The sequence below is a fragment of the Manis pentadactyla genome, chromosome 2, assembly GCF_030020395.1.
Source record: "Manis pentadactyla isolate mManPen7 chromosome 2, mManPen7.hap1, whole genome shotgun sequence".
NCBI lineage: Eukaryota > Metazoa > Chordata > Mammalia > Pholidota > Manidae > Manis > Manis pentadactyla.
Genome location: NC_080020.1, coordinates 153,530,464 through 153,544,988, shown reverse-complemented (window position 1 = coordinate 153,544,988; position 14,525 = coordinate 153,530,464). Strand labels below are relative to the sequence as shown.

Below are 14,525 nucleotides of genomic sequence, written 5' to 3'. Positions count from 1 at the left end.
TGGGCCATGACAAAATGTGGCCTGAGAGAGATTGTTTCCTTTCCAAAAGGACTGCAGTGGTAAACAACAGCTTTACAAAGGTTCAGGGGCTCAGGAAATTGCGAGGTAGACAGGGTGGAGAAAGCGGTGCAGAGTGAGCTGTGAGGTGTGATGGAGTAGGTATGGTGCCTCCAGGAGAGGAGCTGAGGGTAAGAGCTGGCCTTGCTGGCAGGGCCATGTGCTGGTGCCCAGGGATGCAGGGCTGACAGATCTAGGCCTGCCTGTGAGGGGCTCCAAGTCCCACCTGAGCAGGGCCATGCTTGCACCCGAGCATGCAGAGGGTGCTGTGGCGGGCCTGGCAGGGGTGATGGCGAGAGAGCCACAAATCCAGGCCGTTGTACTGGACTTGTGGGAGGCATTGGTAATCTTCCAGAATGTACCTGTCAGAATTTAGAGAGATCGAGAGATGCGAGTGAAGAATTGGAGGTGATGAGTGTAGATGATCCTGTCAGATCCTTGGAACATGAAACAGGAAGGAGCATGAAGCTCCTCAGTTTGGGAGAATGATTCTGACTTGAGCATGTGTTGAGGCTGATAGGAAAGATGAAAGCAAAGACAGAAGAGAACATTGATGGACCAGGTTCTAGAGAGGATGGAAAGAAATAGGACCAGGCCGCTAATCCTACAAGGGACATGAGAAGAAGATGGGGCTGCAGAGAGATTTTTAAGGCAGGCAGGAAAAAGCCCAAGGTGTGATGGAACAGCCTGTACAGCATGTGGGGTAGAAAGGGTCGGACTTAACTACTGAGAATGGGGCAGTGTTGGGGGACATGGCGCAAAGGTCCAGGGAGCTTCCAGAGCCTTGGACACGGTGGTCAGGAGGAAGCTGTGGTGTGTGCCGGGGAGCCAGTGGGCTGTTGCCTGGCTTGTGTGCTGAGGCCAGAGCCAGACTTGAGAAAATTGACTGCAGTCTGGATCAGGGATGGGATGAAAGGTCAGGTACAGTGGCTGATCAGAGGGCTGAGGGGATCAGGGATGCAGTTAGGAGTGCCCCCAGCTGTGGGGTGGTCTGGAGGGGTGAGCAGGCAGATAGAGAAGTGCTCTGTGAGCTGTCCCCATTTGGACATGGGCACAATGAGTCCTGGAGGTAGGAGGAGGGGAAGAAGAAGGGATGTGGTTGGGAAGGGGGATTTCAGCCTTCAGGCTGGAGAGCGTTATCTGGGAGGCTCCCAGGCAGCCTCTTTGACCTTGATTCATCCTGCCAAGGGCTCTTCCCTGCTCAGACAAACCAGCTAGCCAGGTAGTCTGACTCCAGGTCCTCTGGGAATCACGATGAAGAGGAAGCTTTCCCGCTCCTGCCACAGCTCTGCACAGCCAGCAGAGAGCGCATGTCCGTCAGTCCGTAGCATGGGGCTGTGGGGAGGTGTGAGCCTGAGCTTTGAGGATGGTGTGGGGGCCCCACAGGAGACACCAGAAAGAGGGGCCACCACTGGCTGACCATCCCAAGAAGTTGGGGTGTTCATGCCTGACTACTCTGCATGTTAACTTTAGAGCTTATTCCCAGCATCTCTGTAGCACTTTTCAGACATATACAGTTTTTTACTTAATTTCCTACTGATATGATGAAACAACTTATAGAAATGGTGCTCTCCATTTGAACTTTGCTTTGGATCCCATGTGACTTGCTCACGGGCAGGACGCTATCCCAGCTGCAGCAGGTGCTGGCGGCACTCTTGTGAAAAGCACATTGGTCCCTAAGTTCAATTAGCCCTGTGGTTGGGGCCCCAACAAATAACTTCAGGTATTTTGACAAAAGACAACTTGGTTTTTTAATTTTTTGTTTTGCATTTGGTGTTTGCTAACTGCTAATATTTCGTTCTGGTTCTTTTCTTTAGCAGTTTTGAGGAGTGTTGGTGAGTTTTCTGTCTGTGGAGAGAGTGTCTGCTTGGGCCCTACCATAGAGAGAGCTGTGCTGTCCCCTCTCTGGGAGGGCTTCACCCCTGGGTGCCACCGCTCCTAAGTGGAGCCTCGTAGACAGGATCCTCCCTTCCAACTGCAATGTTCTTTGATAATGAATAGCCCGTTTCCAGTGTCCTGTTTCACCTTTAGAACCCGGTAGCAGTTCATTGCTGGGCTGCCCCAGTTCTGCTTCTCCCAGGATGAGGAGGCAGCCAGGCTGGGCGATGCTCAGTGCTGGGATTTCACGTCCACCCTTTGGTACAACCTGGGAGTCCCTTTCTGGCTTCTTTTACAAGACTCTTGGGCTTCAGTTTTTATTTCAACATTGTGTTTTGTAGGACTGAAGCCAGTGGATTTTCATGATACTTAATAGTTTATGCAGATTTGTAGAACAGTGTTACTTGGGTTAATTTTATCCCTGGAGGGCAAACTAAGGATGAATATAATCAAGTGAATTTTTTCCCCAGAGGTTGGATGGCAGCTAGAAACTAGCACGTCTGCTGCCTGGAGTGCTGCAGCGCTGCCCAGGCCCTCCCCAGTCTTCCCGGAGTGCCTGCCCAGGCCAGAACAGGGCTCCACAGTGGTGCTTTCTTTGGCAGTAGGCCCTGGAGGCACCTGCAGCCCTTTGGAATTGCTGCCATCTAGGAGCTGGTGAGGCTCAGGGCCTGTGATGTCAGGGCTCTGCTGAGGACATCTGACAGCACACAGTCCTGTGGAACCCCCCCAGTAGGCTAGACATCTTCAGTGTTCCCCATTTTTAGGTAGTTGGGCACATGAACTTGCATATCCTTGATCATCCCTGAATGGCAGCTCTTGGAAGTTCCTCTTTCTTACTCCATATACCTCCTGTGCATAAGTCCCACGTTACTATCATTAGAACACGAGCTGTGTTCACACAGGGTGAGCAGGGGAGATGCTTTCTCTCTGGCTTGGGGGATGGCATGTGTTTGTGGAGTGTACACAGCCTCCTATAAACATGCCTGAATCTGCGTGCAGCACACCGTACATGTGTACTTTAAATATTGGGGCCTGGGGAGAATAGATTTTTACAAATTCTGTTTAGAGATTGTATTTTTAACACTGAATTACCTTAAGTGGCAGCTATTCATTTGGAAGAGTGATTGCAGATTGGAAAGTAGCTGTGTGCACGCCGTACTGTGAAATGACATCCGTTCATGCGGGCTGGGTGGCGGTCTGCTGCATGGGCTTCTGGCATATCTGTCATTTGGTTGTAGTGTGTGCCTTGGGGTGTTTCTTTCTGGGGAGCTTTGGTGTCTGGGTTCTGCATGTTTACCTAATAGTCTGTCCAGGGAAAGGGCAGAGCAATTTCTTGGTGACTCACCTTGGGGTCACCATAGAAGGGGCCCAGTAGGAAGGGTCCCAAGCCCTGACTGTGTGACCCTCATGTCCTGGGGGATTGATGGAGTGTGTGGTCCTCCACCTTCTCCCTCTTCCCCCAAGCCTCAAGAACAGGCTCTTTGAGAGGACCAGTCAGGGCCCATCACGCCAGGAAGGATGGGACACTCATTATAGCCAAGCTCACAACTTCACATTGCAGGAGGAAACATCTCCACAGTGTCCGATGCTTCTCCCTGCTTCCCTTGGCTTCCTCAGACAGCCTGGAAGGAAATCTATAATGTTGGATTGATTTGAGACCTTAGTTGAGAGCCATGCACTTGATCATCTCCATCAGGAGGGCTCAAACATACTGGCCAGGCCCCACATAGTCAGGGATGTGGACTTGTCTCTCCAGAGGCTGGTGTTAATGGCTGGGCTGGGCTGGAACTTCAACATCAGAACCTGGGATATGCATGCTGCTTCATGGTAGGAAGGTAGGAAAGGAGGGAGAACAGGTTTTCAAACCCTTGAGATGTCCAGGCCTGGCCTCTGGCTTGGCATATTCTCTGCCTCCCTTTCATCCGATGGAACATTGTATTTCAAAATGGGAAAGTCCTGGAGCAGGGGCGCTGGGGAGGAAGCCCCGTTTCCTGGGGACTTGCTGGGAGATGTGCGAGGGAGGAGACCTGTGGGTGTGTGCAGAGACTTTGAGTCCTGACAAGCCAAGTGTAGAAACAGGTTTCTTTGGGCAAATTCCAGCACCACTGCCATTTCCTTTCACTGAAAAAGGGGTCCTTTTTGGTACAAGCAGGTCCCATGTGTCCCCTTAAATACTGCTGAGAAGGTGAGGTTCTTAGGTGAAAGGTTATGAGCCTTTGGGTAAATACTGGGTTCAGTGTCTGTACACGCATGTATATACACATGGTAAAATATTAATACATATAAATAAGAGACTTAATTGTATTTTAATATTTCAAGCCTTCTGCCATATAGACAGAAAGGATCTGAGGTTTACTTTTGTCCATCACCAGCTAGAGCAGCCTAGGAAAAAATCCTTAGTACCAGAAAGCTTCGTTTTGTGCTGGTTGGGGGCCGGGGTTGGGAGGATGCTTCCAACCTCATCAATCCGAGAGAACCCCTTAGAATCTGTTCTTATCCTTTTTAGTACCTCATCCAGCTGCCAGTCCATAATCTATATACCACAGGACATTGTCAGAGCCAAGGAGATAATTGCTCAGATCAATACCCTGAAAACCCAAGTGAGTTACTACGCAGAGCGGCTCTCGAGGGCGGCCAAGGACAGGTCTGCCACTGGCCTCGAAAGAACACTTGCCATCTTGGCAGACAAGGTAGGAGAGAGTATCCTGTTAGATGAGGGATGGGGGGCTCCCTTGGGTTCCCTGAAATCCCTGGGCAGCCTGTGTGTTCGTAGAGCCATGCACACAAAGGGTGACTTTGTAATGACCTTAAAGACCTAGCTTCAGGTCCAGTTTCTACAAAGGCCCAGGGAGGGATGGTGATTTGCCTGTGGTCATGGAGCTGGGTGGGGGCAGGCCAAGGGCAGAGCCTAGGGCTTTGACTCCTAGCTGCTCCTTCATGCAGGTATGTCTTCCAGCAAGTCCGGGGGTCATTTTCAAGGCTGGGATGGATCTACAGCTTTCTTAACTACCCACCTACTCAGTACTTTTTTGACCACATTTCAGTTGACTTGGAAATCGAAAACAGAAAAAGTTATTATGTGATGATGTACAATAAGAAAAATATAATTGTATTGGCTTATATATAATCAGTAAGCCAGCTACTAATTAACTGTAATATGGTCCTGATTAAAAATCTGTTTATATTGGTCCATCCTGGGGAAGTGGATACATCAGTTCCTTTTGATGGATGATGCTTTTTCAAATCACTCTCAACAGACACACACATGTGCCTGCACACACACACATACAGAGATTATCACACTTCCTCATTCACACCCACCCTGCTAGGCTGAGGTGCTGTTCCTGATCAGAATGTGTTATATCCTTCACATGTGTTCACCTAGCAGAAGGACTGAGAGCTCGGGAATTAGAACCACTTGGAAAAGAAACCTGATATTGTCAGTGGGAAAATTAAGAACCCTAGAACTCCTGTTGCATCCAGAATTCCTCAGAACCAGAAGTGCTGTGCCAGGAATCCCACTGTTCAGAGCCCAGGGCTTTGATGTAAAAAGATGCAAAAAGGCTTTGGTGATGGAACCAGCACAAGGCCTGCCCCCTGGAATTAGAGGGGACAGCTCAGCGAGTCAGCAAAGTTTGGGACCCTGCGCTCTCTTCAGGCCCCTCCTCTCTGGCCAGGCCCAGAGGCAGGCAAGGGGTCAAAGAATGTCAGAGATTCTCTGCCTCCCCTCATTCTCCTTGAGTTAATCAGTCTTCTTGTGGGAATTTCTCAAGATTCAGCCCAGCCCATTTTGTGGCAGCCTATAAACAGACATCCTGAGGGCTGCAGCTCTTGAGTTGTCTGCACTGGAGGACACATAACTGGGCCTCGGCCCTGCTCCCATGCTCTCTGAGAGGCCAGGCCATGCAGCCCTGGCTGGGGGCTCAGTGGCTTGGGTTTGTGTGTGCCTGCAGACACGGCAGCTGGTCACCGTCTGCGACTGCAAGCTGCTGGCCAGCTCCATCCATGGGCTGAACGCGGCCCGGCCGGACTACATTGCCTCCAAGGCCTCCCCCACCTCGAGTGAGGAGGAGCAGGTAATGCTTAGAAACGACCAGGACACCCTCATGGCCAGGTGGACGGGGAGGAACAGCCGGTCTTCTCTGCAGGTGGACTGGCACGAGGAGGAGTGGGTGAGTCTGCTGCCCATGGCTGTCGACGTGCTGCTGAGCTTGGGTTGAAAAATCCAGTCACTTGCCAGCCACTTCCCCATGGAGGTGCCCAAGGGTTGGCTGGTTTGTAGACAAGTTCCAAGTCCCCTTCCTGGATGGCTCTGGGACCACGTGGTGTAGGAAGGGAGATGATATTTTCATACCGTTGTCCACCTGGGGAGCAGGGCTGCTGTGAGATAAGCCAGTCTCAGACCAGGTAATAAAGGGGCGATTTTCTCCGTGGAGCCCTAGTCCTCCCAGAGGCCTCTCTTCTCTCACTGACCCTGGGGCCCACTCTGCCTCTGGCGCTAATGAGCAGCCAAGCCTCTCTTACTTGGGCCAATGCTTTGCTGGCTGCTGGCTCTTCCAAGGCTCTTGATCTGTGTGGAGATGTGGGGGCTCAGATGTGGGGGCCACCAGGGAGGTTTTGGAGATGCTGCCCCTGACCCTGCATCCATTGCTGTCCCACAGAGCTGACCCTGAGAGCTTGGCTGTGCCTCCTGAGGGCGGAACCTACCATGCAACTCGTTTTTATCATTTGTTGGGAGTAGTGTTGAGAGGCATTGTTCTGTGAGGTCCTGAATTGTTAGGCAGCAGCAGGGCGTCCCACCAGCCCTGCTCTGGCATAGTACGCTCCGCTCCATGTGGGTTTCTGCAGATCACTCCTAGCTCTCCTTCACCTCCCTGCCTCCCCCATCTTAAATGGTCTGCTGCTTCTGTTTTCCTCCATCCAAAAAGAAACCTTGGTCCCCTCTGTGTGTGATGGTTGTGGGAGGTCTCCAGAGAGGCAGGAGGGGACAAGACTGGCTCATTGGGCCATGTAGCCCTTCTGCCAGCACTGGACGGCATGGGAAAGTCCTCTGTGACCTCCAGGGTAGTTACTAGTGAACATCTCCCAAACTTTAAGAACAGTGACTACAGGACATTGATTTATCTTAATGAAAAACAAATACAGCTTTAATGGGAAATTCTGAATTATTTGATATTTCTACATCTTGTGATATTTTAATGAGCCTGGTAGCCTGGGGCTGGGGGTCAGCCAGGGGTAGTTTGGTTTGTGTTCTGTTCTGTTTTCACCCTCGGGAGAGGTGACCCAAACGGGCCTTTCTGGTTTGGAAGGAGAAAGTGTGGCTGAATGTTGACAAGAGCTTGGAGTGCATCATTCAGCGGGTGGACAAGCTGTTGCAGAGGGAGCGCCTGCATGGCGAGGCCTGCGAGGACGTCTTCCCCTGTGCGGGCAGCTGCACCAGCAGGAAAGGTAACCGGGACAGCCACGCCTACTGGATCAGGCCAGAGGACCCCTTCTGCGACATGCCCTCCTCGCCATGCCCCTCCACCGTGCCCTCTGCTGCATGCCATCCTCACCCGAGCACACGTGCGTATGCATCCATGCTTCCCACTCATGCTACCTCCACCTCATGCTGCATCTGTCTGTCCGTCTGTGTTTCTGACCCCATGGCCTCCTCCCCCACGCAGACTGCAGGGAGGGCTGTCAGGTAGAGTGGGGGGTTGCAGTGTGGAGCAGCAGGCAGTGAGGGTGAGGCTCCATAGTCTTCCTGCCCATGGAGTCTGTGAGTGAATCTGTGTGTCTGGCAAAGGCAGATTCTTGGGGAATCCCCCAGGGTCACATGGCCCTATCAGTGAAGGTAGGGCTCCTGGGCTCCTCTGGCTTGTAAATCATTCTGAGAACCTGAAGGAAGCCAAAATGCAGATACTTTTCTGATGAGATTGTTCATTCCATTAGGAATTGGTTCAGTCAAGAAAAAGGTGAGTCATGCAGGGATGCAGCTGGGTGAGAGCTGTTAGCAGGCCCAACAGACTTCTTTAAAGGCTGGTTGTCAGTGACTGGGCAGTCTTTTCTGGCAGAGGCACATTGTCTTGGGACTGTTAACTCAGCCAGATGGTAGACCCAGTCTGTGCCTCTGGGGACTAAGTTAGCTTCCTCTGTTCAGCACCACCTCCAATGTGGGGCTCTCAGTAGATGGTAGGACACTGGCATAAAGCAACACACCTCAGAAACAGTCTTCTGTCTGTGAGGGCACAGAACATAACCAGACACTGCCCTGTTTCTAAGCCTTGAAGCTGGGGGACACATGCTTTCTAAATGAGTGAATCCTTGGTCCTGCCGCTCATGGGGTTCTGGCTGCAGACCTAGCTTCTGCCTCCTCTTTGCTCCCCTTTGGGCAGTGTCAAGTGGCAGTAAGTAAGGCCCAGATGGGCCAGGGTCAGGCTTCGTACTGTGCGGACTTCTAATTTCTGAATTGGGCTGCTTTCATCCAAGGCAGAACTATGCTCTTTTATTAGAGCCTCTTGATCAGATCCTTCTTCATGTGTAAGCTGCCCTTCACCTTTCCGATCTGCCTGCAGTCTGTTTCCAGGGCACTGTTTCACTTGAGTCTTTGATTCAACAGTGTTCATGTCTTCCACTCTTCCATCTGTGTAGGGGTCTAGTTTCAGTTACCCAAACCTGTGATTGGTTCATGGAGCTATTTTGTCTCTGTGTTCTAATTTTTTTAATGTAAATTGTGCTTTAAAAGAAAAATTTTCTGAAAGTTCATTGCTTGTTTCTGTTTAATATTGTCTTGCTTGTGATCGTAACATTTTTCTGCATATTTAAAAAGAGTAATTTGTTGAATTTTTTTTAAATGCAGGAGATAGATTATTTAATCAGATATTGTTATATCCATAACATAGATGTCTTTTTTTTCTAGGTACATCTTGTATTGTTCAAATATAGACAAATTTAAATGTAGTTTTAAAGTTATTTAAATGAGCATTTATTTATGGTATCTAGGGCATGACTTGTAATTGTGTGTGCCATACACATCATGTCTGTTGCACTCATGGGAATATGAAGCTTACGTCTGAGAGAGTCTAACTCTGCTGATCAGTACTCAGAGAAATGTATGAAACCATATGCCACTAAATTAACTACAGGGGATTCTTAATTTAAAAATCTTGAGCATAGCCAGGGAGCTATTCAAACTTCGGCATGAGAAAACATCAGATTGTGAGCCATTATTTTACTCAGTCTCTCACCCTCCAGGGCCAGGGCTTGGCTCTGTCATGACTGCTGATGCCATTCCAGTTCCCTTGGGCACTTATTTTGGCTTTATGGGCAGGTTGTGTTCACACCAGCTTATTTGTCATACATGAACAACTCTTGGGAAGGCATCATCAGTTTTCATTTCAGTTGTCTACCCCGTCCTGGGTCCTTGGTTCTCACCTTTCACCCAGGGAGTGGGCCTGCCTCTCAGCTCACCCTCCTGAAGAGCTGCTCAGAGCCTTGCCTGGCAGGTGGGGTGACCCAAGGCCAGGACTTTGCAGGACCTACTGACAAGTCACTGCCCTCTGGACCCACAGAGTCTCCATGAGCCTCTCTGCCCTTCTCCTAGTTTTCCCCACAAGTGCCCTACAGGCCTCCTGCACCCCTCCCCCAACCTGCCAGGATTTGGTGGCTCCCCTTACCTTTCACGAATACGCTCTTCTCCTCTCGTCATCCGTGAAGAGTCGTTCAGACCCCAGACCAGGGTGTTCTTAACCTGGGGTCTATGGGTTATACCCTAGGTTCATGTGCCCCTGAGATTATGTGCTAAAATGAGAGAGAGTCCATACTGATCATCAAATCTCAAGGGCCTCCATGACCTAAGACAAATTACAAGCCCAGCACTGGTCCAGGAGCACCAAAGAGGATTCCCTTCTCTCCATTTTGATTGAAATATTGAATTCACCCAGTGGGGTTTAACCCTATTGCCTTCTCAGGAATGCCCAACTCAGCTGTTGAGGATCCCCGTGGAAGGTCATTAAAGCAGACTCCTAGACCTGCCTCCTCATTCAGACTTGGAATCTTGGAGGAAGGGTTACGGAGAGGCAGAAATCTGTGTTTTTTCAGGGTCTGCAGTAGTTCTCATTAGGACACTGCCTCACTCCACAACACTGTGGTTTCTTCTTTGGTAGGTAGTCTCAGGTATTTGGGCTCTAATGAGAGGTTGAAGTCTTCAACTACTAGAGGCCTTTAATTCTGCTATATTTCTGTCCCCATTGCCAGTTTAAGAAGTCATTGCCAAACATAATTAGAGAGAAAGGATCCCTTGCCACCCTCTTCTGAACAACCCAGTTTGTAAACGTCTCCATAAATCTGGTTCCAGCTATTCATGGGGATCTGAAACCACCCATTTCAGTATCCTGAAGACAGTCTTTGAATCACAAAATTTAGACATAAAAGTAAATAAACTTTTATTCCAAATGATCCCTTTTCAAACTTGTTTTCTTTCAGTTGGCACACCCAGTTAACCAGGTTTTTAAGGGAAATGTGAAATTGAAAAACCAGGGTTTAAAGGGAAGTGTGAAATTGAAATGAGTACTTCAGTCATGGAAATGTGACTCAGTGAATTAAATTGGTGTTGTTTGCAGACCTGGAGGGGCAATTCTAATTCTAGACTTTGCCCAAATCATAAACGTTTATATTTAGTTTAAATTTTTAACAGTTGGCATAGATGTTGTTTGGTATATTGGTTTCACCCCTGGATCCTAAGCTTTTGGATCTGAGCAGTCAGCGTTCAGCCCAGGACCCAGTCGTGAGTTGGGGCCACGGGCTCAGAACTGCGGATGCTCACGTTACTGGTCAGTCTCTCTCGTTACCCGTTTGCTTCCAGATGTTGTGAGCCGACACACAGGGCTCTTCCACATACAATGTGGTCCATGTGGGCACATTATCACATTGTCATATGTGAAGAGCATTTTTTTGTGGAAGTCTTAGTAGCATGAATGTCTGTGCTGGTGAATGAGGCAGTGTGCACCACCAGGGGTTTGGCTGCCCTTCGTGTGCCTTCTTGGGGAGGAGGCAGGCAGGCCTCCGACCTCTTCTCCGTGCTGTTAGCCATCTGGCTGCAAGCTGCTGATGCAGTTGCTCGGAGTGCTGAGTTGTTTGTGTCTGAACTGTGTGCGCTCCTTAATCATCCATGTTGCCCTCCATTTCTGTGCAGATTGCAGCCCCCCTCCAGACGAGTCCAGCCCAGGTACGTGGTTTCCGTTGAAGGCTTCTGCAGCTGTCTTTGTAACACTCAGGTAGCGTTTGTGGCTAAATTATCAAAGATTACTTTGTGCTCCCAGAGTTAGGAATCTAGTTTAGGAGTTTCTTCATTTGAGGCATGTAGCAACTTTTCTTAGGTTTGGTGAGGGAGCAGTTGGTCTGGGGACTGTGGCCTAAAGCAGACTTACCACATGCAATTTTTCCCATCCTAAAACTTTTTCAGATGATTAATGTCCATGAGTGCATTGGGCTTTCAAAAGTGGGTAACCTGATTTAGAGAGGCACATATTTGCAAATGTCACTTTCTGTGATTTCACCTGAACTTGGGAGCTTTACTTGAAAGGTCTGTAACTGCCCAAATGCTGCAACATTTGCCATCATACAACATCCTGTCTTCTGAATCTGGATATAACTTTAGAATTCTTTTCAGGCATTGCTATGGGCCTCAGTTGGAGTTAGCACTAGAAATACATTTTTTTATCCTGCATTTGCATGTAGAAATCAATGTTTATGGCTCTAGTTCAGGGGTTGGCAGACTGCGGCTCTGAGCCAAATCCTATCCACTGCCTGCTCTTCTAAGCAATGGTCTGTTGGAAACTTGTCACACCCATTCATTCCCCTGATGTCTGTGGCTGCTTTTGTGGAGCAGTGCTAGAGGCGAGTAGTTGTGACACAGACCCCAGGGCCTTCAAAGCCTAGGATATTTATTACCTAGTCTTTACAGAAAAAGTGTGCTGACCCTGCTCTAGTTCATATTGAGTTTCCCAGATAGGACTTGTGGTTTTCTGAGTGAGCAGGAGACCCCCAAATGATAGGACATTTTTTTCTTATACTCCCAAAACCAGCTCCATAATCAGTCTGATGATTACATAGTTTCAACTGGATGTAAATATGAGATAGCAGGACACCTGCTTTATATCTGGAGTGTAGCAAACTGGGGATTGTGGGGTTTACCAAACTGTCCCGTCAGCTGGCATCTCCCCTTAGCTCACACAGCACTGTGACTTCAGCTTAGCTCATGGTGGTGACTCCTGGCAGTAACCCCCCAAGTGCTCCATTCAAAGTTAGCTTGTCAGTAGTCTAATCTGATTGGGTACCTAAGCCCCCCAATTTGCTTTCGGCCCTTCACAGTTTGTCTCTCCCAAAAAGTCAGTGTGAGGTCTCCAAGCTCAGCCCCCGTGGATCCTCGGGGTCACTGAGGCCTTGGTAGTTACTGAGAGAGTTAATTTTGTCCCTTCCTCTCCACTGCCTCTCCTGGCCTGTGCCTTCTCCTTCTTCTTCATGCCTGTCCCTGGGCTTCCAGACCTCCCAGCTTAACTCCCAGTGCCTTCCTGCTGAGCTGATGTCCCCAGAGCCCCAGTGGTGGAGACACCAGGACCACACCCAGCAGTCAGGACCAGGAAGTGGGGGGGCAGCTTCATGAGTCCACCCCAGAGATGCCCAGGGGTTCCTGCAGTTTGTAGAGCTAATGGGAAGTCTGGTGGGTTTCCAGCAGCACACAGACCACGCCTGGCTTGTAGGACCCTCCTTGTTTCTGTCAGCTGCGTCATTTCCAGAAGCACTGGTGGCTCGCCACAGTTGATGTCTAATGCACTATAACGGTATTGTCCCCTGCCAGGAGTTCCTTTGGCTTTTCCCACAGAACCGTAACTCTGGATTAAAATACACATTTTCTTGCTTATTCTCCCTCCCTCCACCCTTTCCTCCTTTCCCTGTTCAGGAGGGAAAAAAAATGCAAAAGCACAATATGGTTTGAAAGCCCTTCCCAGTTCCCCATAGTGTGGAGTGCTCAGGGGCTGGTCCAGTCAGCAGGTGCCAACAGGTTAGCAACTAGAGAGGAGCCTGCCCCCAAAAGGGAGTCCACTGCATCCCTAAGGCTGCTGTCCGGTTAAGCTGGGTTTTTCATAGCAAGACTTTTCTCACTGAAGAAGCAATGTATAACCCTTCGCCAACCCTAACACAGCTATCATCTTTTACTTAGCTGGGTTCTGGTAGAAATCTCATTACGGTCCTCAAATTCATTTTGTTTGGAAGTTTTTAACTTTAGTTTCTCTTCATATTGACCCAAATGTATTATCCCCTCCGCCCCCATTCCCCCTCTGCTCAGCAGAAGCAACCTGACATAATTGAAGTGGAGTTTGGAACCAGTTAGACATACATTACAGATGCTGCTGCTTTTTGAGTGTCTGGGAAGACTCTTCACCTTTCTGAGCCTGTCATGATAATCCTATCTCTGTGGACTAAAACTAAATGAGAGAACAGTTATGAAGTGAAGCACTGATAGGTGTTGTGTAAATGGTGGCTGGTGCTTGGATTGACTCATCCAGACCTGCTGAGTCCTTCTCTGGACAGATGGCAGACCCACCTCTCACCCAGGTCCACATCCCTTCCCCTGGAAAAGCTCCAACTGCTTTCTAGCCATTCCCCTATACTCCAGCCTGTTCAATGTTGTTTTTTCCTCCTCTAATGCAGACTGCCCTAATTCTGAGTTTATGGGTTTTTTTGAAAGTGGGCAAAGTAAAAAACTATTGTACAGAGAGGGCTTACTTAGTGAATACCGCCATCTCAAATGAGATCATTTTCAGGTTAACATGATTATAATTTGCATGTTAATTACATATGTCTATGCATGTTAAGTGGTAGAGTGAAGTAAAATGAGTAGCATTTGCTCTAAGAGCATTTGCTTCTCAGTGAAAAACAGTCTTAATGCCTGCCCACCTTTCCCCAACCTCTTTGGCTATTAAAACTTAGTTGCCAATGGCCTTTCTGGATAGTTGATAAATATAATCCGCATGCATTCAGCAGTTTTTCAAAGAAACTAAACCATGGTCTGTGAAGTTTTTAGAGGAAGAAAGAGACTTGGTGTTGTCTAGTATAGCTGTCCCATCTTACAGAAAAGGACCTGTGTGGCTGTGGGATTGGAAGACCTGCCCCAGGCCCACCACGGCTCAGCAGCAGCCGGGGCCTCGGACTCATATTTTCCATACCCCAGTCCAGCGTTCTTTGTCCCCATGATTTATTTGCTAAGACCTTTCTGCTATAGACTTTCTAAATTTAAGCCTGCTGTTCTCATTACAGATATAAATCCTTGTCCACATACAGTGTGCTTGCATGTACAGTTAGATCATTTTCAAATTTTGAATTATTACATATACTTAGAAATCTGTGTTAACCAAATGCTGAGTATAGGGAAGTCCTTTTGCACATTTTTCTAAATTTGTTTCTCAACAAATGCTAGGCATACAGTTTGAGAAAGCAGAGCCATGTCTCCCTTCTCTCTGTATTAGGTTCTGTTTAAATAAGAGCCTCACAGGGCCCTGCGGCCTTCCCCAAGGGTGGTGGCTTGATGTCCGGGACACTGGGACTTG

At 48.9% G+C, this 14,525-nt stretch overlaps 1 protein-coding gene across 14 annotated transcripts in view; it reads left to right on the top strand.

Annotated features, from left to right (window-relative positions):
• The window catches only part of INPP4A (inositol polyphosphate-4-phosphatase type I A), a 189,183-nt gene that overhangs the window by 114,621 nt on the left and 60,037 nt on the right, over positions 1–14,525 (top strand). For 4 of the 14 annotated variants that reach the window (XM_057496956.1, XM_036879952.2, XM_036879947.2 and 1 more), the window contains 5 exons: positions 1,875–1,892; positions 4,442–4,625; positions 5,889–6,107; positions 7,245–7,500; positions 11,111–11,143. In XM_057496956.1, the coding sequence (XP_057352939.1) occupies positions 1,875–1,892; positions 4,442–4,625; positions 5,889–6,107; positions 7,245–7,500; positions 11,111–11,143 (710 nt within the window). The remainder of the gene's footprint in view (positions 1–1,874; positions 1,893–4,441; positions 4,626–5,888; positions 6,108–7,244; positions 7,501–11,110; positions 11,144–14,525) is intronic. The other 10 variants (XM_036879961.2, XM_036879957.2, XM_036879955.2 and 7 more) reach the window with 8 other exon arrangements.